Genomic DNA, 22,111 nt, shown 5'->3' with positions numbered 1-22,111 from the left:
TAAAACCCTTAAATAAAATGTCAGATATTACATGTGTATAGCCAGATTCAATGTTAGCACTTTTCTTGAACCCCAATGAATTATGACAATATGCTTGTAGATGCAATTATGTATGATATGCTTACTTGATTGTTTATGTAGAATGGATGCTATCTCATGAAAATCATTCTTATGTTATGTATGCTAATTGATTGCCATAAGTGGATGCTATATCACGATAAACATGCTTAATTGTTTCTTATAAGTAAACTCGAAAGGCAATAAAAAAAAAAAACATGATTGTGTTAATATGCCATGTTTAATGCTATGTCATGCATATGATTATGACACTCTATGAACATCATGAAAGCAACATGGTCATCTGCATCATGATAAGATAAGAAATAAGTCATGTAAATGATAAGTAAGCTTTAATGTTTGGCTCTAGGTTATGGGTGGATGTGCAAATCAAAGGCCTAAGTGTGGCTCATCACATGTTATGCTATGATTTATATGGTCAACAACAATTTTACCTATGCACATATTTTATGATGGTCATTATACAAGTGAAAGACAAGATTAACAAGTCATGCATAAAACATATTAGATGCATAGAGTCAATCATTCACTCTACAATGTTACATGAATTGCTATAATTACTTCTTAAATTTAGCATATGTTACTATCGAATGATCCATATGCTATATGTATAAGTATTTTTATGTATGCAAATCTTTGAAGCAAAGCCTCAAGTCATGTTAAATTATGTTTCTAGTATGATGTGCTAGCTATTTACCACGTCTTCGACTTAGTTCTTGTTTATTTTTATGTCTTAATGTCCCAGATGATGATGACATGGACACAAGCATGAGGGCCAAAAGAGCTTAATTTTTCGGAATCTTAGACCTTAAGAATAAGTATTATTGCCACATAAGACTAGTTTATGTTTACATTATTATGTTCTTGTTTTTGTTTAATGAAACTTTGCTATCCCAAACTAATTTTATGATTTAATAGATGAGGTAATTCTATGATGTTAAATCTCTTTACCGGGCATAAAGTTACGAATGCGTATAACAATCCTAATCTATGGGAAAGGGTTCTACAGAACCATATCTGCATCTATAAAAATGAAGGAATCCAAAACAAAATTCCTCCTCCACATACACAGATGATATTCTAGTGATTTAATTTTTGAGCTTTTGATGCCTAAGTTAACCAGACAACTTTTTCCAGTTTTATTGAGTTAGAAATGGAAAGTTGCCAGATGTCTCATTATCCAAAGATTCAAAAATATCTTCTGTCAATATCTTGAGTAGTAGAGAAACCAGTCAACCACAAAGAGTAGAGTGAAGAATCAGATGAAATCCTCTGAATGAAGGAATGACAAAGATGCAGATAGCCGCCGGTAGACAAAGGAGTGGCGGAGGATGGGAGGATAGCAGTTGTGTACTAGTCTAGGCATTGTGGTTAGGGTTGAGAGAATAGAACTTGAGAGATAGAAAGTGAATACTAGATTGAGACGTTTTGTGGAGCAGCAAAACAACACCGTTCATGAAAGTTGTGTATTTTTTTCCTCTCACATGTGGGAGTAGCACTAATGGACAAAATTTTAATTTTTTTTAATCTGATATGGCATGTTCTAAGTGGTTTTAAAAGTCAACCATTTGAATAAAAATTTCACTGAAGATGTGTGACATCAATAAGCACAAATAAAAATTGACAAAATTTAAGATGAAGAACAACACTTAAATTTTCTTACAATATGCTTTTGTATTGAAGTTTGTGAAAATAGATTAGTAAAAAATACTACCCATGGTAGGGTCTGTCACAGAATATAGGGCAACATTATTACCCATGGCAGGGCCCATAATCAAAATAGAACAGAATCTTATACCTCAAGATTATCAAATACAATGCAATAACAGAACAACCCACTAAACAGATAATATCATATAATTAGATAAAAATTTCAAACATCATATTTGCATGTTGTAGATAAAAATTCCAAACTTCACTATTGACCGAAGACATAGCAGGCCAAATCTCCCTATAGAAAACTCAGTTTCACATTTTAGCACTAACACACCCGACCAACCATATTTCAAAACTATGTTTTTATACCAATCAACTCACAAGCACTCCAACTAATTTCAAGCACTCCAACTAATTTCAATATTACTTCTTCACGACCTGCCTACTTCCATCTCCAAGTCAACAACCAGATTCCATCCAACCTCATTGAAATATTACCACAACAAAACCATTAACCCACCTAGCAACACAAAATAGAGTACACAAAATTATAGAATTGTCCAGTTACTCCACACCACAGGTTGGCCACAATTAAATATGTACCTGGGTAGAGAGAGAGAGAGAAAGAACATCCTTACCAAACTTGCAGTGGTGGTGCTGTGTGCAGCAAGCAGTACAAGCAAGCGGCTTGGTGGCATGAGTCGGTGCAACTGGCTTGTTGGCCTCCACTGGTTGGAGTAATTAACCTATAGCCTAGAGAGAGACCAAGAGATCAAGAGAGGGAGGGGGCAATAAAATAGGGGGTTTAGAACGAGAGAAGCAAGACGAAGTGAGAGAGGGAGAGGGGTGAAACTGAGAGACAAGTACACAGAGAGAGGGAGAGTAATTAGAGACTTACCAGTGAGTCAAGGCGGCATCAACAATAGTAAAGGAGTCTGACGGCGTGGGAAGGGAGGCCTAGTTAGAGAGATAGATAGATAGATAGAGAGAGAGAGAGACAGAGAGAGAGAGAGAGGGCACGAGAAAGTGAGCGAGACGGAGAATGAGTGCTTACCACCGATGGAAGGGCTACAGTGTTGCACGAACTACAAACTAAGTACAATTTTTATAAATTTTAAAATAAAATATAAAAAAATATAAAAATCAATACATTTTTACAAACTTAAAAAAAAATTATATCCAAAACAATTTTTAACTTTATAATATTTTTATAATTTAGAAAATTAACTATTTATACTAAAAATTTATAAATTTAATTTTTTAGAAAGGTGATTTCAATTTAAATAAAAATACTAACTTATTAGAATTAGTGTGGCTTAATGTTTAAAGTCATTTAGATAATTGACAGTTAATTAATTTCTACAAAGATTTAATGCATACTTCTTATATATTAAACTAGAAAGAGGGCACGTACAAGGAACGTTCCCGATTCTCCCACTATAGACTATTTTAAGTTTGAAGAAAGAAAAAGATATTTTGAAAATACCGTGGAAAGTAATTGCTCGTCTACCACGATTACCAATATTGAGTTTGTTGAAGGAAAGTTTGGTGAAGTATTCTAATAGTACAAATTGGCCGGTTCACGTGGAAGGTCAGATCCCAAGCATGTAATCCGATCCCCGATCAAATAGGTCGGATCACATACAAGCTTCTAAACATGTAAAGCATAGCGTAAATTGGTCGGACTAGGTGGGAGCTCAGCTCTCAAGCATGTGATCTGACGCCTGATCACACAGGTAGGATCATGTATGAGCTCTCGAACATGTAAAGCATAGCAAAAATTGGTCAGACCAGGTGGGAATCAAGCTCCCGAGCATGTAATCCGACCCCCGATCAAATAGGTCAAATCATGTAGGCCTCGATTTCCGAACATGTGATTTGATCCCTGATCAAATAGATCAGATGATGGAGCTCGATTTCCGAGCATGTGATCCAACCACCAATCAAATTAATTGAATCACATGGGAGCTTAACTCCCAAGCATGTAAAGTGTACCCAATCTCTATACGTAAACCCCGATCAAAGTGGTTGGAGCATGTGGGAGATCAACTACCGAGCACATATCCTATCCCACAGGGTGAGCAAAGAAAGCTTGAACATAGGACAAGCACCAAAGCTCGCCCCCTTATAGAGTAATAGTGCTCACACTTAACTGATCGAAAGTATTAGCAATACTAAGCAAAGTGCTTCTCAAGAAGGGCGAGAAACAACAATGATCACTTTGCTCACGCATTCTCTTTGCTAAGATGTGAACTAAAGTTCTCGCATCCAGGAGGGCGAATGACAACACTGAAAGAATGCTTGAACCATGTGCCAGCAAAAGTGCTCGTACCCAGGGCGAGCAAAGACTGCTTCAACCTCAAGGTGAACAACAACAAATCGCACCTCAGGGTGCGAGACAACAACTCGCACTCGAACAAGAGGGTGTCCCTTTGGGGTGAGTGAATAGTGCTCTCAAATGGCAACCGAAATTAATTTGCCCCAAGATGTGCTCCTCTTAAGGGCGAGCATTCAAAAAAATAATATGACAATGTTTATAAAAGTGCTTGTTCTGAGGCACGCAAAAGTCAAAACTGCTTATCACCTAAGGCGAACAACATCTCGCACCTATTAGGCAAGCACTTTTTAGCATTACATGCTCAGATATCGTGCCCGATCTCTATAAGTATCTGAATCCTAATCAAATTGGTCAAATTATGTGGGAGTTTGGTTTCCAAGCATGTAAAGCATACCAAACCACCAACAGTATTCGATCAAGTCCGTGGCAAAATTCCCACAATAATTCCTTATCTCAAACCATAAGCCGATGGCACAAATACCCACAAAAAATCTCTATCTCAGAACCATCAAGCCGTTGGCAGAAATACATACTAGAAATCTCCATCTTCAACCCACAAAAATGATACCACTATGGGTCTCTACTGCGAAAGTGAAGATATTTTTGGTTTCCTCCATTGCAGGTCGCATTGTAGTCAGATCCGATCACGTCGATGTGGTTGCCCATCTCTGTTGTGGCTCGCTCCATGGTCGACGAATATACATGACTCTTTTGAAGTAAGAGAGGAGAAAAAATAGAAGAATGAAGAAAAAGAAGAGGGTAGATGGAAAGTGGAGTATAGAAGCTGAAGCTTGTTTTGGAAATTCTAGTTTTGGTTGTCATCAACTAGCTTGATTTAGTTTAGGTTTATTCCCATCCAATTTGATTTGTTGTATGTGTATTTTAGTCCGTTCAGATATGTGACAAGACCATTTTAACCTAACTCAAGTCTCTTGTAAGGGCACCTTGGCCAGATCAACATTGTAACAAGGGCATTTTAGTTCAACATGGCAGCTATAGAGGGTTCTCATCCAAGTCATCACATTAATTCCTACAAAGTAGGGTCTAAAATTCTTCTTTTATTATAGGATAGAAAATGCCCCATCTGGGTTACATACTGACATGACAATGTCATTTGTCAATTCTACATCATGAGCTCGGCTCGAGAGTTCTTAAAGTATTTAGAATTGTCAAGCATACTTGCTTGGAAACTGAGATAATTATTAATTAATATCTAATGCTATTACAACTTGAAAATGTCATCTTTTTTAAAAAAAATTGATCATATACTGACACGTTAGTGTGCAATTTGCCATTATAAATGTTTTGTAGACGTATAATGACTCTTATAGAATATACGTATGTGATAAATAGTGGAGTTTTCTTAGGAAGCAGCATAGTCATAAGATTTTCATTAAGGGTCCTAAAACTTCATTATAAAAAAAAGACATAATATGACAAACCTTAAGTAGCTCATGCAATAACCATAAGCAGTCACGTGGCACATTTGTCGACAAAATATAAAGTGCATCGTAGGGTTTAGAAATTATGAGAAAATAAATAAAACAAAATAAAAACAAAAACGTCTATAATCAAGAAATTCTAACAAGTAATACCTAAAGGGGTAATGAGATTGAGAATTGTTTTAAGAAAGGTCAAGCAATGCTCCGTGGGTTCTAGTTGGTGATTACGTAAAGAGAAATGCGGCAAAGAAATCCCACAAACTAACGTGGTTTGATGTGATACCTTAAATTGCAAAACTACTTTTATTGTAAAATAGATCTAACGTATCATATGAAATCATATCCGTTTGTAAATTTAGTTTTGTTAGATCTTGTATGTGGTTGTAGGACTTCTATTATGGAAATAGTGATTTAGATATTTACATAGGCCTGTAATTGAGTCAAGCCGCTCTTTGGATTGCCTAACTCGGCTCAGCTAAAATAATTCAAGCTTGAGCCAGAGACTTTTATATAATTTTGTTTGAGCTCAAGTCGGTGAGCTAAGATTGCACCTCGAGCTCGAGCTCGAGTCGAGCTGAGCTGAGTCGGCTTAGCTTGAGTTGTTTATTTTTTAATAAAATTTAATAATTAAAAAATTAGATAAATTTAAATTTAATGAAATTTTTACAACTAACAAGTAGAAACTCTTTTGAATTAAAAAATTGTAAAAATATATAAATAATTAAGATGGAATTAGTTGATGTTTATCCATAATAATAATATATCATATGCTTACAAAAATTACTAATACATACACATAATATGATAATATATCAACATTTCATATATATTCCTCACATAGTAGTATATGAAATTATTAAATCTTAACGACTATCTATTGTACAAATTATAAAATATAATTACGGAGTATATTCAATATATAGGCACAAGTGACTAGGCATAAATAATTAAGTTACATACTATATATTTAATTATAAAAGTTGTCATGAACTTTAAGACTGATAACTTATAGCTTAGGTAATAGCTTATACTATTAAAAAGTTATTTATTGTTTGGTAACCATATGTTTAAACAACTTTAAAACATGTTACATTTGTTTGAAAATAAATTTAAAAAGTGATTTTAGAAATAAAAATGAAGATTATTTGATTTTTTTTAAGTTTATGACCATATCTTTGAAAGTTTAAAAGTTTTAATTAATTATCTGAAAGTTGTATAGGTATGTTCGTTCATTGAAAGTATTTTTAAAATTTGAATTACATTCTGCATTATTCGGAAAAACACGTTTGTGGAAAAGCATCAAAATTATATTTTTCCTCAAACGTCGTACTTTTTAGCTTATTTGATATTAAAAAGTGTTTTAATATGTAATACTCAAACAACCTAATTTTTTCATTAAATAGTTTTTAAATCTATTGAAACATTTTTTAAACTCCTATCGCAATCCTAAACAAGCTCTTAATTGAGTCGAACTAACAAGTCGACTTAGGCATAAACGAGCAGACCTAAACGAGCTTTAGGCAAGTTGAATTTAGTCGGGTATGTGTTTGTAAAGGACGTGTTTCACACCACCAACCACTCGAATGACCTGCAATGAACAACTCGACAGCACTAGATGCCTAGGATAAGCTCTGATGCCTAAGTTAGAGAAGTGGTCTCAATATAAAATATCTCAAAAAGTTCAGGCCAACCTTTGTTAACTTCATGTACCATTTATGGAGGCGCATGAACGTGTCAAGGGAGTTGATAACCATCCGTCCCATGCATTTATCTAATTATTCCTTAATAAAGGAGGAGGGGATAACAACTCTGATTTATAGGAGTTATCCATCCCAGGATAACTGCCTTAATCTTGGGATGTTATCTCCTTGCAAATAGTATTGCTTCCTTGTTGATACCATGCTCCCGTGGATCCTTGGGCCGTGAGCCTTGTACGTCAAAGTGGTAAGTGGGCCTGGGTATCAATTGTGGGCTTGGCCGTAAGAGAACCCAAATATCCCCTCTAGTGCTATTTATAATCAAGCGAGTATCTGCCTTCACGGGTGAGTTTTATTTTTATGAGTCGAATTTTATTTAAGTTTAACTGGACGAGTATTGAACGAGTTATCGAACAGATTGCACCTACGTGTACAAATCTAATAACCTAATGGTAAATTTTAGGCGAGCGCGTGGCATTAGTTGGAAGTTAAGGAGAATTTAAGAATATGAAGGCTGACACTAGTCCATTCAATGTAGAGTACAAGATATCTGATTGAACGAGACAGCTTACGAGTCTACGACATTTGAACTAGAGCAGAGAGATGGAGTAGGTTCTAACAAAAATAAATGTGACTACATGATATATGTGAATGGACGTGAGAATGCTCTAGAGGTGATTTCACGCGAGCTAAACTCCATGCTTCTCAAATAATACGAAGTAAAAGATGTTGCTTTTAACAAATGATGGAATGCAAGTACAAGAAGTTCACTGACCAATAACCATAAACTTTATATGTTGTCTACAAGTCATAAGTAAATCTAAAAGGATATCCGTTGTGTAAATCTATATTACATATCATTCGTAGACAACAAACTTCTTCATGGGATGCTTACATTTCTGACAGATTGCTGTTTCTTCAATCAACCCTTCAGCATAAGGAATGACACTCGTGTGGCTGCAATACACAGGTAAAGGAGAAGGTTCAAATGCACTCTCAATGGCATCAAGGAATCCCATTTTTGTCACATTTTCTCCTCCTTGTGAAAAAAGAGTTGAGCATTGCATGGGATGATCTTTTCCTTGAAGCTTCACAGTATCTGTGGATGACCCTTTCCCCATTACAGCCCAACCCTTGTCGCTGAAATCAAGCAATGCAGACACCTCCTCTAGAATATGGTCAGTATTGGCAGTCTTTCCAAGTCGAAGTTTCGATTTTCTCAATCTCTCCAATCGAAGCCAAAAGAATTGGACTTTTGTGAAAGAGAGAGAACCATTCAGATTCTCTTCAGCAATGCTGGCCAAAGTGTTCCTCACATTTTCATCCATGTTCCTCTTGCCAACATACACCATCTCAAGCTGAAAACCTTCACTTTTTATGCCCCTCATTTTGGAGTTGAATTCTTGAATCCATTCTTGACTATCACTTCCATAAATGCATAGGTTTTTGCCTTCTTCCACCTGAAATCAGAGCAATCTAATGTGCTTAAGTACAAGGAGTCTAACTAAATGTGGTATTTGTAATGACAACAAAAGGTCTCAGCAAATTATGATGCTTCATTGAGTCAAGCTCATACCCAGTAAGCGAGTTGGGGATCAATATGGTCAATCACAAGTTGCAATGTCCATTGCTCCTCTTTCCAGAGCTCTTCTTCTCTTGAAGCTGAAAAGGGATATGCCCGGGCTCCCCAGATCATAATCATGTCAATTGCGTTTAAGTTAGTGACAATCCCTTTTGAATCCAACACTACCATGAGCGGCTCACCCGCATATTTCCATGTTTTTTTTATATAGTTCACTACTGCTGAGCTCAGTAACCATGGCTGCCGAATTGTGTACCATGGCAAAGAGTTTGAGAAGAAGTTAAAACTTCCCACCTCTGCATCAGTCCATGCCTCAGAACATGTAATGGGAAACCATATAATCTCATAACTTCCCTTGTAATTCTTGTTGAGAGGGTGATCAGATGTTTGCTGAACCAGCAGAAGTAATTCCTCCATTGGGAGGAGCTCTGGCTTTGTGATCAAGAGCATAACTACCTTGTTCTTCATTTCAGACACACCAAACTGTCATAGAACAGAAAGGAAATGGCAAATTCAGAGGAAAAGTACATATATAAACCTACGTATAAACTAACAAACATAGCTATCTATGATAAATGGGATCACTTCTCAACATTTCTTTTGAGAAGACATGCTTTTTAACATTCATTACTTTAGCCAGACGCAATATATAATATTCCAGTAGCATTTTTGGACAGCATGACAATCTTTTTTCTGATTCGAAACAGCTGCTGGAGAGAATAAGACCTTTTCCTGCGAGGGACAATACTTAAGTGGCAGATCATCCGTCAAAGCACATAACATACTGAGCCCCTCCCGATTGTCCAAGGAGGTCTGCTGAAAGAGATTCGATAGTTTCTGCCATATCTTTGTCTCTGCAAATTTGGAATTAAGCATCATTATGGAAATAGACAACCTACACTCAAAGAACAAGCATAAGGCTTCAAAATTGTTTTGAATAATCTAAGTAGTTACCTGTTTGTTTATGGCACTGATCTACCTGCTGACTCAGGCGGCTGCATATCCTATTTAACCTAAAAACCAAACTTGAGAGCTCCCATGTTGCAATTATTGTTGAATCTGAATACCACCTGTACTACAGAGAGTTCAGCCATTTTAATTCAAATGATTTTGTGAACAGTCTCAATTCTAACCAAAATGATCAATTATGTCAAATATAGTAAGCTATGTTTCAAATATTCCTCATAATACGATATAAAAAACGAAGCAGAGAAAAAAAAATCAGCATATGTGGAAGCCAATTGAAGAGAAAGAACATGCACTTGCTCAGGTTGAATGGCTATGAAATCTGTGATTTGAGAAGAGCATGTAAAGACACTTCGAGCAACCCAATAAGCAGCTTCAGGAATGCAAGCCTTGGTGATAGAAATTTCCTTATCCAGATCTACATGTGAAAGAGGCAAGCCTTCAAACTTGATGATACACTTTGTCACATCCACCATTGTCTTGATCAACAGGCTCAGTGCCTTGAATCGAGGCTTCAATTTGCTGAAATCTTTAGGCAACTGCTTAAGCATTCCAACTGATACAGCCAAAGGATCTCGAGGATCGAGCTGCATTAGGAGCCAAAATTTCCCATAACTTGTCGCAAATGCTGTGAGTACTAGAACCATTTTCACATCCCATTTATACTTCCCTAGAAAATCAAACAAAAACATCGTCCTCGTGTGTAGATCATCTTCACCAGAACACTTGCAGAGTATCTGCATTACAACAAATGTATTATATCATGTATATGTGCGTATCTGCACATGAGAGAGAGAGAGAGAGATAAATTGCCTGGCTTGAAATCTTGTAAATGACCTGTCCAAGTGGTTCTTGGGAACCAAATGCTTCAGCATTGTCTTCATTATACTTTCCAATAGCATCAAAATGTAAATCAGAAACCTGCAAGAAACGTTTGCAATCGAATAAACAAGTGTAGAGCTGCATTAGGACCCAAAACTCAACAAAATGCAGTCTCGACATATTCATTAACTTGATGGATAGTTTCACAAACACGAGGACAAAAGACACTGAATTCTTATAATTTGACATGCATGTTACTTCAGAGACCTTTACATCCAACGAAAGCAGCATCACTGAAAAATTTTGCTAAAACTGTTAATCGAAAGTACTGCTTTATATATAATTCATTACAAAGGGATATCCCAATGTTACCGACCACAGGGGTTGCTGGTGCTTCTGAGGTAGCACCAGCAGCATATAGCAGGATGTGCTCCGTTACACGAAGCAATAGCTCAGAATCAAGACGACGACCATCAGGTTCATGGGCAAGGTGGAGCTTCTTTATCATGATATCTTCGTCAAAACTTGTTGAAGATTGCGAGAAGGGATCGTTTCGGAGCCAGTTCATGGGGTGCAGATCAAGTAATGGTGGCAAATTAAGCATGGACTCAGAGTTAATGCGGTAATAAATATACGAGCTAGCTTTAATTCATGTAAATATATACTTGTGTGTAAATTACGGGATCGCATTTGTTCTTTGCTTTAACAAATATCAGTTTGAGATATTCGGGCTGCTTCATCAGTACTATGCATGTTTTGCGTGTGTTGCGCATAACATTCAGGAAGAGCACCAAATTTAGCAGACCCTCTTACTCGATCGAGGAGATTTGACCAGTGGACCCGAATCAAATCTAAAGCCTCTTCCTTTTGCACTTTAATTCTGAGAGAAAAAGTAAAAAGAGAGAAACTTAAAATAATAGACGGAGGGAATGCACCTAAAAACAATGATGTACATATGTTCATGCAATTAATTCAACATATATACGTGCATCAATCAATACTACACCGATTACCCTCTTAAACTGATACTTTTAATTTTACCAATTCCAGTCTATTCAGTCTGGTTTTCAGTTTTTAATATATATTAAATATCTAATCTCTTATACTTATATATATATATATATATATATATATATATATATGTATTAATATATATAAATATTAGTAATACACTAATAATATTAGTATATAGTAATACTATTGGTGTAGTACTATTACTATATGTTAGTGATAATATAGTAATTAATATACTAATATATATTAGTATTACTAATATATTTATCAAAAAGAATATGTTAAGAACTTAATAAGCCATAAAATGTAATTAATATATATTTTATATTTAAAACATATGATCAAATAAATATTCATATTTAAGATTAAGATTTTATGTTATAAATTATAATATAACATTATTTTATATATAATTATAATTTATAAAAATTATATATAATATAAAAAATTAATTAAAAATACATAAATACGCGAACCGGTCCGGTCCGGTCCTATAAAACATAAAACCGAGACCAGACCGGTTTCAATTCTAGGGAATTCTCCGCACATCAATTAGTGAGGAGATACGTTTGTAAAATAATTATTAAAAAAAATTATAGTTGTATCATTACTCTTCAATTATATGTTCAATCCAAATTATGACAAAATTCTCAAAGCATGAATATTAATTTATTGAGTGACATCATGATCACATTCGTTTCCAAAAATTTTAAGGCTTAATTTAGGCTTTTTTTTTTTTTTCTTTAAGAGTTGGGGTCACATGTCCAGCAGTGACCCCTCTCCAATTTTATTACTAAAACCTCATTTATAATGGAGGAAAACTATGAAAACAACAGAACACTTGAGGTTACAAGATAAGGAAAAAAAAAAAAACCAAAGCCCAAGTGTACCAAAAAAACCACCTTAACCTCTAGAGACCAAGGACACCAACAATATGCAAACGACTTAAAACCAAAACATCAAACCTGAGACCGTGTCTAGAGTCTGAAAGCATGAAGACCCATTTTGTCGAGTTTTAGAATCCCTTTAAGCTTGTGCGGAACCTCTTGGAACGTCGCCCATGTGCCTGATTTCTGATCCAAAGCCTAACGAGATAAAAAATCCGCCCCTGCATTACCTTCTCTAAAGATATGCCCGATCTTAAATTTCAATGTAGATAGAATAATCTGTATTCTATCCCAATAATCTTCCAAGTACCATATGCTACATCTTCCTTTCTCCAACCAACTAGCAACTAATAAAGAGTCTACTTCAATCTCAACTTTTTGAATGGCCAAATCTTTACAGTGTTGTAAGCCATAATATAAGGCTCGTAGTTCAGCTTCATTATTAGTCCCAACATCCAACTCTTTAGCAAAGGCCCATATCAAACGACCCTAATCATCTCTGACAAGGCCACTAGCTCCCATCTGACCAGGATTACCCAGAGAACTCCCATCCACATTTAATTTAAACCACCCCGTAGAAGGTTTATTCAATTTCACAAGACAAACTCTCGATGTAGAAGCAACAGTTATCGAAATACTAAAATTTTGCAAAGTTCTTTCATCCCCCTCCTTGAAATTTTTACTCACACGCAATCTTAAACCAACCCAACCTATAGCTGCTTTTATCGCCCCCCATAAAGTATCCACATTATTCAGTTTCCCTTCCATGCGAGCTTTACATCTCCAAACCCAAAGGGACCAAGTAATAATAATAGGAACAAGACCAAACAAAGTACCTTTTTGCGATGAATGAGTTGCTCTCAGAAACCATAGCTCCACATTAGCTTTTCAGGATCTAACATATGACATACCCATAGTTAAGGAAGCTCTTTGCCAAATATTCATTGCCATCATCCCTGTGGCGAGGACATGGTCTTGATCTTCCATACACCCCTGAGCACAACACTCACATCTAGAGACCAGTGGGATTCCCAAAGATCTAATACGTGCATCAACACTGAGGCTGGAGTTTAAAGCCTTTCAAATTGTAACCGAATATTTCTTAGGAAGAGCGGAATGCCAGATCCATGAGACCGAGTCAATTTTTGGTGCACGAACACAGATGCACTCCCAAGCTGACTTAGATGAGAAGTCCCCATTCAATGTCGGTTTCCAAATCAGCACATATGCGCATTCTTTATATTCACCTAGACCATTGAAGATTTCCTCCAGCTTTGACTCCGCCACCAACTCTTTTAACAAGTCCACATTCCATCCATTTTGAATTCGGCATTTTTTTACCTTTAAAGACGGATGCGCAGAGATTTCACAAGACTCCATAAGAGAACTTGATTTTAACCAAAGATCGCGCCAAAAAGACACCTGTCCATCTTTAACACGCCACCAAGCATGACTAAGGACCTTTGGAACCATAGCAATAACACATTTCCATAATAATGAGCCTTTTCGATTATCCACCAAGATCACATGCTTGCCTCTCCAATATTTATTCTTGAAAAAATTTGCCCATAACGAGTCTTGAGACAGGAGGTTCCAAGCCATCTTCATGAATAGTGAGGATTGAACTTCCTCTATTTTTCTTAACCCCAAGCCCCTTCCAAGGTCGGGGAGTAAATCTTCTACCAAGCCATCCACTTACGCTTTTGCTTACCATTTGATGTTCCCCAAAAAAATTACTCTTGAGCCTATTTAAAGATGCCACCACAGTCTTGGGAGCACATAAGACTGATAGCAAATGTACTAGAATACTCGACACAACATGTTTCAATAAAATAAGACGAGCACTAGCGGTTAAGAATCTATTTTGCCACCCATCCAAACGACCAAGAATACGATACCAATGGTTAAGAATCTATTTTGCCACCTGTCCAAACGACCACGAATACGATTCAACAAATCATCAAAGTAAGAAACCTTTACCCAACCAGTAAAAAGGGGGAAAAAGGGGGACACACAAATATTTAACCGGAAAGAAACTTTCGGAGAACGAGGTTAGCTGCAATATATTTCTTTTATGAGCAGTCGTATAGCAATTGGAGAAGAAAATAGATGACTTATCTTTACTCACCATTTTCCCAAACAAGTCTTCATATAAAGCAAAAACGTCTCTGATAGCTTTCAGGGAAGATCTCCCTCCATTATTAAAGACCACAATATCATCAGCATAAAGTAAGTGGGAAATAAGGGGTGTACTACAGGGATGAAAGAAATGAATAATTTTTCCAGTTGCAAAATTATGTTTCAACAAGCGTGAGAGAGTTTCCTCAACCAGAATAAACAAATATGGCGATAATGGATCTCCTAGACGAAACACACCATTGGGAAAAAAACATTTTACCAACCCATTCATAACCACAATGAACCAAGGAGTTGAAATACACTGCCTGATCAACTCACAAACACGAATAGAAACCCCAAAAGCTTTCATAACATGTAATAAGAACTCCCAATCAAGGCTATCATACCCTTAGCCATGTCCACTTTAATTAGCATATTACCACCACGAACCTTCTTGTTTGTCATCTGCATCATTTCTTGGGCCAACGTAATATTGTCATATATACTTCTCCCAAGCAAAAAGGCACCTTATTCAGGCGAGATAATTTTGCTCAATATGGGTGATAGGTGACAATCTGCGAACCAGGATTTTTGAAAACACCTTGTAAACGACAGAGCACAAACTTATAGGTCGTAATTTATCAAAACTTGTAGACTGTTCCATTTTTGGGATGAGCACAATATGAGAAGCCGAGTAAAATCTAGGCATCAGTTTCAACAAAATCCCAATACGATCTATAGAAACCAGAACCAAACCCATCCAGTCCAGGGCTGCTATCTACTAGAATGGAGAACATAGCTTCTTTTACCTCTTGGATCAAATGGAGCTGAAGGAGGCAATCATTCTCCTCCTCTAAAATAAAATTATGCACATACATCGACAGATCTGGTAGATTCCTCTATGGTCTAGCTTGAAGGAAATAGCTAAAAAAATCCACTGCTCCTGAATGAATAGCTTCCGGATTGTTCAGGCATGTCCCATCCCGAAATCTCATTTCATGTACAACAGTCTTAGATAAAGATGCAAAAGTCTTAAAAAATTGGGCCAACACCTCCCCTTTTTCCATCCAACTAAGCTTTACCTGTTGTGATAGCCTAGTTTCTTCTCTATGAAGCCATATAGTAAGTTGTTCTTTAGCGACCAGTAAAGCCGAATCAACGTCCTCTGAGAAGCCACCCTGAAGCTGACTTTCTAAATGCTCAATCTGATTTTCCAAGGCCTGAATATTTATCTCTGTGTGCCCGAAAACCCGACAATTCCAGTCCTTTAAAACCACTTCCATCTTTTTCAACTTAGTAGCCAAACCAAAACAACCCATAGGTACGCCCGGGTCATTACAAGCCTCTTTAACTACTTCTCTCAAATTAGCATGCAAAACCCACATTTGTTGGAACTTGAAAGAGGAAAGGTCATATCGTTTTATCGAAGCATGTAAAGCAAAAGACATTGGAGCATGGTCCAAAGTCATTCGGGCAGAGTCTGGCAAGGAGGTTGCAGCCAAAGAGTTAAGCAAACACATGTCAAGCTTCGACCATTTTCTAGACAACCCCCTCTGACCATTGCACCAAGAGAATTTACTCTCGACTGCCTTCATCTCTACTAAACCACAATTATCAATGAATTCATTAAAATCATCCATGGCAGCCGTTAATCGAGGTTTAGCACCTTTTCTTTCCTCTTCTGTATGAATAATATTAAAGTCCCCAAAACATAGCCAAGGAATATCTTGCACGGCATCCAGTTGTAGTAACCTCCAGAGATCTCTTCTTTCCAAATGATTGCATTTAGCATAAACCACAAAAATAAAAACTTGCCGAGAGTTACTCAACATACAAATTGTGATATGTTGAGCACTAAAATTGGTGACCGAGAGCTGCAGTCCTTTACCCCAAATCACCCAAAGTTTCCCACCAGCACATTGATTTGAAAAACAATTTTCAAGCTTTAACCTGTTTCGCAAAATTTTCATCTTATTATCCTCCGCAAACGACTCAGCTAACATAATGAGATTCAGCTTCAACTTCCTGATTAGCTTACACAACCTTCTTCATGATGATCTTAGGCCACGGATATTCTAAAACAAAGGGTTACAAATCATAGATCTATGCAAACGAGTTTGTGAGGAACCTGAGTTGAGCTTCTTAGCATTTTTTCCACCCTTAATCTAATATCTATTCTATACATCATCAGTATCTAAAGGATATTGTTTGATTTTACTCAAATGTTCCCCCTTCTCACATTCTGGTTCTGAAGCACTTTCATCAGCCATTTTTAGTCTCATTGGATCTTGGGCCACTTGCCCTGTATCTTTCGACTCCTGAAAAGAAAGTTGTGCTGTCATATTTTCTTGCACCATTTCAGTAAACCTCTCTTCAATAACCATATTGGCATCAACCTTCAAACACAGAGGTTGTGCAAGTCTAGTCTCTACCTCCAGCACAACAGTAGAAGTAATCAATGGAACATTAATCTCAGGTTCTGAAGAGTCTTGATCCCTCTTTTCAGATAACACCATGGCATTAATCTCAGGCTTTGAATCTATACTATCTCTCTGTTTTCCAACTGGCTCCCTCTTAGTTTCTTACATGATACTAGTAATAGGCCCCCCTTAAATTGCCCAGCCCTCCAAAATCAGCATAGCCTCCTTAGGGCTTTCCCCCATATTAATATGAATCTGTTGACCCGCGTTGCTCACTGTCTCCATCACCACATGAGTTGACATCAAAGAAACATTCCCCTCCATTTCAAATATGTCCATATTCCCAATTACCAAGTGGCCTTCATCTCTCTGTTTTGACCACAATAGCAAGGTATTTTCCTCCGTTTCAGAGGCCTTAATAGCCCTGCTTTTTTCAGATTGCTACTCCTTAATTTCTATCATAATACTACCCCAAGTTATTACTTATCTACCAAGTAAAATTTATTAGAACAACGAGGACCAGGTCCCACAAAAACAACCATATTAGATTCCACTTGTGGCAACAAATCTACCTCGTTAGAGTTTTCCACCATATTCTTTGGTTTTTGTGCTTTCCAAAGTTGCCCAATTTTCACACTCACTTTCTTGGCCCCCTCATTCCTTGTACATCTTTTAACACTATGTCCTTGTGCCCGACAGCTAGAGCAAATAGCAGGAAGAGTTTCATACTCAACCTCAACATAAAAACTGGAATTTTGGTGGGGCGTACCTATCCAGAGCCTCCTTACAGGTTCCATCGATGCATCCATTTCAAGACATACTCTTACTCCATCAGTTTTGACTGCACATTTTGTGGCATTGTCACGGCGTAAAAACTGCCCAAGAGGAGCAGTTATAATTTTCAAAAACGATTCATGGTAGTAGTTTGGAGGCAAACCTAGCAGAAAAACTCAAACCGGCACCATCGAAGGTTCAGATTCCTCATCGGATTTTGGATGCCAATGAAAGCCACGTTAAGGCACTCCATCTACATCTGTAGCTTCCCTCGAAAAAGCCTTCACAAAATCTGCTTCATTAGAAAACCTCACAAATACATTCTGTGGCTTTCTCATAGAAGAGACCATGGGTTGAGCTTCCAAACCCCATCGGCTTCGTATGAACGCACGGATGTTATCAAGGGAAGGCCCCTGCTTGAGAAATTTCAAAACCATGGAATACAAAAAAGGGGCAGCCGATCTTTCAATCTCTTCTTTAGAAAATTGCACACATAACTCAACATCAATCAATTTAGCTGGACGAAATGGTATCTCAACTTCAAGTAAGGGTTGCGCGGACTTTGCCACCATATCGGCAAACGTCTGCCCTCGCCCAGGACCCCCAACAGCAGCCATTCAGGGCACCTCTCAATTTGGAAACCCTATCAGAGCAGTAAGAGCAAAAGGGTAACGATATGTCTAAACCACTACATACATGATTTAGGCTTATTTAGTTACATCATTCACTCTCACTCCGTACGTCATTGATTTTCTCAACCCATGATGCCTTCTTAGGTTTATAACCAATTGGTTCATGATCATGAAACTTGTTAAATTTGTTAGGAAGTTGAACAGCCTAAAAGTTATTATTCCTTGATGATCAACCTTATTTTGACACATCATGTAAAGAGCTCTTGATCATCATCATAACCTTTATTAATCAAACAAATTAGTTTGTGAGATTTTCTATCATGATTAACATATATATGATTAAAGAAGAGAGAGGATAAGAAAAAAGAAAATCAAGATGTTTAATTAATCAGATCTTAAAATTTAAGATGCTAATTTAACATCACTTCAAAAGTATACTAGTTTAACAAGAAAAACGATTATTTGTGACGAATTATTTGAGACGATAATGACTATTTACGATGAAAATAAATTTATTTTGACAAAAAATAATTATTTTATAGGAAATAACTAATCACAAATAAATAATTTTCTTATAATATATGCACAAAATTCTGTCTTTTTCCATATTTTAGCAAAGAGTACTTTCGGTTTCGAACTTTAGTAACCCCCAATTAATTAACTATCATGCTTGTTAGAGCTAGGAATTCACCTACCAAAAGCAATGGTTATTAACAAAGTTTAGGATAAGCCGTTAGATTGGAAGTGATGCATATGTTAATGTGACCGCTTTTCAATAATACCAATTATAGCAATTGCTGTTATTTGAAAGCCGTGAGAATTTAAACCATGTTTGGTTGTTAAACCAAACTCAAACTTATCTAGAACTAATTATTAAAAAAATTTACTATTTTTTCAATTTTTTATAAAAGGGTTAAATTCATATCAACCTATATTTCAATCTAAAAAATTAAACACATCGTAATAGAACTCATAATATTACTATTTATAACTCAACTCAACTCATCTTAATATCCCAACGCAACCGAACGATTGTTGAATATAAGCTGTTTCAATAGGTATATAATATAGATATATATGATCAAGTAATTATTATTATATTAATATTATAATGATATACAAAAAACCGTGTCCCAAATCCACTGTTAGATGTTACATATTATTATTATTTATTGGCACCGGTTGTTCGAGGACGTTGCACAGGCTCGCATCAATAACTATCTTGCAAATATACGTAATAGAGTGATTCGACCGAATAATTTCCCAATCTAATGATCCGAAAAGTAGAAATGCTGAGTTCGAACCTAAACGTCAAATTTAGATGGCTCGCCTCAACGGCGGCCCTTTCTATTTAGATGTTATATTATTACAAAATGATGATTATATCAAATAAGATATTCATTCTTTGATCAATTATACAATCTAGAGCAAAAAATAATTAATATCCGGTGCTTTCGGTCATGGATTCTTCATTAATTTCAACGGCGAGGCGCTTAATAGTAAAGATTATTAAAGCCTATGGCTCAATTGCATTAACATTGTACGTAGGGCCTGCTTGGAGGACATTGTCTTCAGCTCTGCGCTAACAATAAAGTTGTAAGATATGACTTTTTGGGCGTACACGATGTTCTTCCCACGTTCTCTTTTGTAAAAGATGAAAATTAAAAGAATAATATGGTGCCTTTACTTTGGTCTGCTTTTTCTAGTGGCCAGTTCTTTAAGTGATCTGGCCTTTGAATTTCATCCAACAGAGATATCAAAGGCAAAAAAGTACTACAGATTCAAAAGAATAAATCACTTTTTTTGTTTTTAAATTATCGTTATTTTTAATTTGCATCCTATACTATATATCAAAACTTCTAATTAATATTTGTTACCCTAATTTACTATATTCGAGTAATTTTGACCCTTCGTATCACATGTTATTATTATCCCATTTGTGATACAATTCGAATGCACTACAAGAAAATTAACTTTTTCTGGCGACTATATTAGCTGCAAATAATAAATAAAGTCATCGGAATTAAGTATTTTCAGCTAATTTTTCTCGTGATGTAGTTGTCGCAATTGTCTCATCTTAGATTACGTTTGGATAGTAAGTTATTATTAGGTATTTTGTAAATAATAATAAAAAAATAATAAAAAAATAATGATAGAATATTGAATAATAAAGAATAGTAAGTAAAAACTAATAATAAAATAATAAATAATAGTGAAATATTCTCAATATTCAAACTAACCTTTAATTGATCACCATTTGTGGAAAAATGAAAAAAATATTGTAAATAATTATTGATAATTTCCGGCGACTAAAATCACGGCAACTAATTGCCTCAAATAATTTTCTTTCTTGGCGATTTGGAAAAGAGAATTAACTAAGACGTATCTCATCTCATTTTATCTCTTTTCCCAACATCACTTAATCATAAATATTTTTTAATTTCAAATTTTCAAACTTTTAATAATTTAATCATTACAACTTTTCTAAAATTTCAAAAAAAAAATAATAATAATTTAACTTTTTAAAATTTCAAAAAAGAAATACATAAAAAAAATTATATTTCAATAATATTTTAACTTTATAATATTTTTATCTAATTTTTTCTATCTTGTTTCTAAAAATTGAATAAAATATCTTAACTCAAATCATTTCACTATTATATATTTACAAATAATTTTAATATTATTTATAATCATTTTACTATTATTTCCATATTTTTCGTTAAGAGTATAGATTAATGTACTTGCGGTGATCAGACTTTTTCTTCTTTTTGACTGCTTTAACATCAAGTGATTGATTGTCCCACAAATCTTCTAATGGTTATGGTCAATCAAATTAGCTGGGGATCGGAAGTGCAATTCATGAGATGTTATAACTAAAGGTACTGGCTTAATTTGAGAGCAATTCCATATATATATATATATATATATATAAATATATATATGTATATGATTAATGACACACTCCACATGCTAATTATCTTTTTCACATTCAATATAATGTGGCAATACGTACGTACCTTCATTAATTCTTAGGATTAGGTCCCAAATAAATTTGCAACGCCGACCACGTACAAAATTAGTTAAATTAATTATATGATCTACTCTCTCTTGTAAAAAGCAAAGGACTCTAAATTTGATTTTCGCCTACCTTGTCTATCACCTATCTTTCCTCATTCCTCCATTCACCTACCTTGTCTATCAAAATTTCTTTTACTTAGTTTTTTTTTTTTTTTAAGGTCAATAAAGACAGATTTACAGTTCTCCGACAACTCCCGAGAGACACATGTGGTACAAGCAGATTTATAGGTCAAAAATCGTTTGGAGGAAAATGATGGTTTTACAAAAATCACCACGTGTGGTTCTCACACGCCACTCACATCTACGCATGGTCCTCACGTGCCATCCATTTCGACAGTTCTTCTCGACACACGCACCAGATCACCAGACTTGCCACCACCAAATCTTTCAGATCTGACTTTTATGGCTGAAAAGAGACAAGTGCATTGTCTTTACGGATCATCATAAATTCTGAAATCTACCGGAGTTGGTCCAAAATGTAATCCATCCTTTTTCACATCTATCAGCTTACTGCTTTCATTTTTTATTTCTTTATTGTTAATTAAAATAATAAAAGAGTTTGTCTATAGAGGTTGAGTTTGTTTAGGTAGAGAGTGTTGTCACT

The 22,111-nt window shown here is 35.6% G+C and overlaps 1 protein-coding gene across 1 annotated transcript; it reads right to left on the bottom strand.

The window, feature by feature from the left end:
- Nucleotides 1–7,968: 7,968 nt before the first annotated feature.
- On the bottom strand, nucleotides 7,969–11,343 carry LOC121255746 (protein SIEVE ELEMENT OCCLUSION C). The gene is made up of 7 exons (XM_041156238.1): nucleotides 10,958–11,343; nucleotides 10,573–10,680; nucleotides 10,056–10,496; nucleotides 9,748–9,868; nucleotides 9,520–9,647; nucleotides 8,788–9,276; nucleotides 7,969–8,671 (listed from the first exon to the last, which is right to left on the bottom strand). Exons 1-7 carry the CDS (start codon nucleotides 11,183–11,185, stop codon nucleotides 8,069–8,071), a joined length of 2,118 nt encoding a protein of 705 aa, XP_041012172.1. The 5' UTR covers nucleotides 11,186–11,343; the 3' UTR covers nucleotides 7,969–8,068.
- Between the last annotated feature and the right edge of the window lie 10,768 nt (nucleotides 11,344–22,111).

The sequence above is a fragment of the Juglans microcarpa x Juglans regia genome, chromosome 3D (genome assembly GCF_004785595.1).
Source record: "Juglans microcarpa x Juglans regia isolate MS1-56 chromosome 3D, Jm3101_v1.0, whole genome shotgun sequence".
NCBI lineage: Eukaryota > Viridiplantae > Streptophyta > Magnoliopsida > Fagales > Juglandaceae > Juglans > Juglans microcarpa x Juglans regia.
The sequence above is the reverse complement of the archived record's forward strand: the minus strand, read 5'-3'. Positions and strand labels throughout refer to the sequence as shown.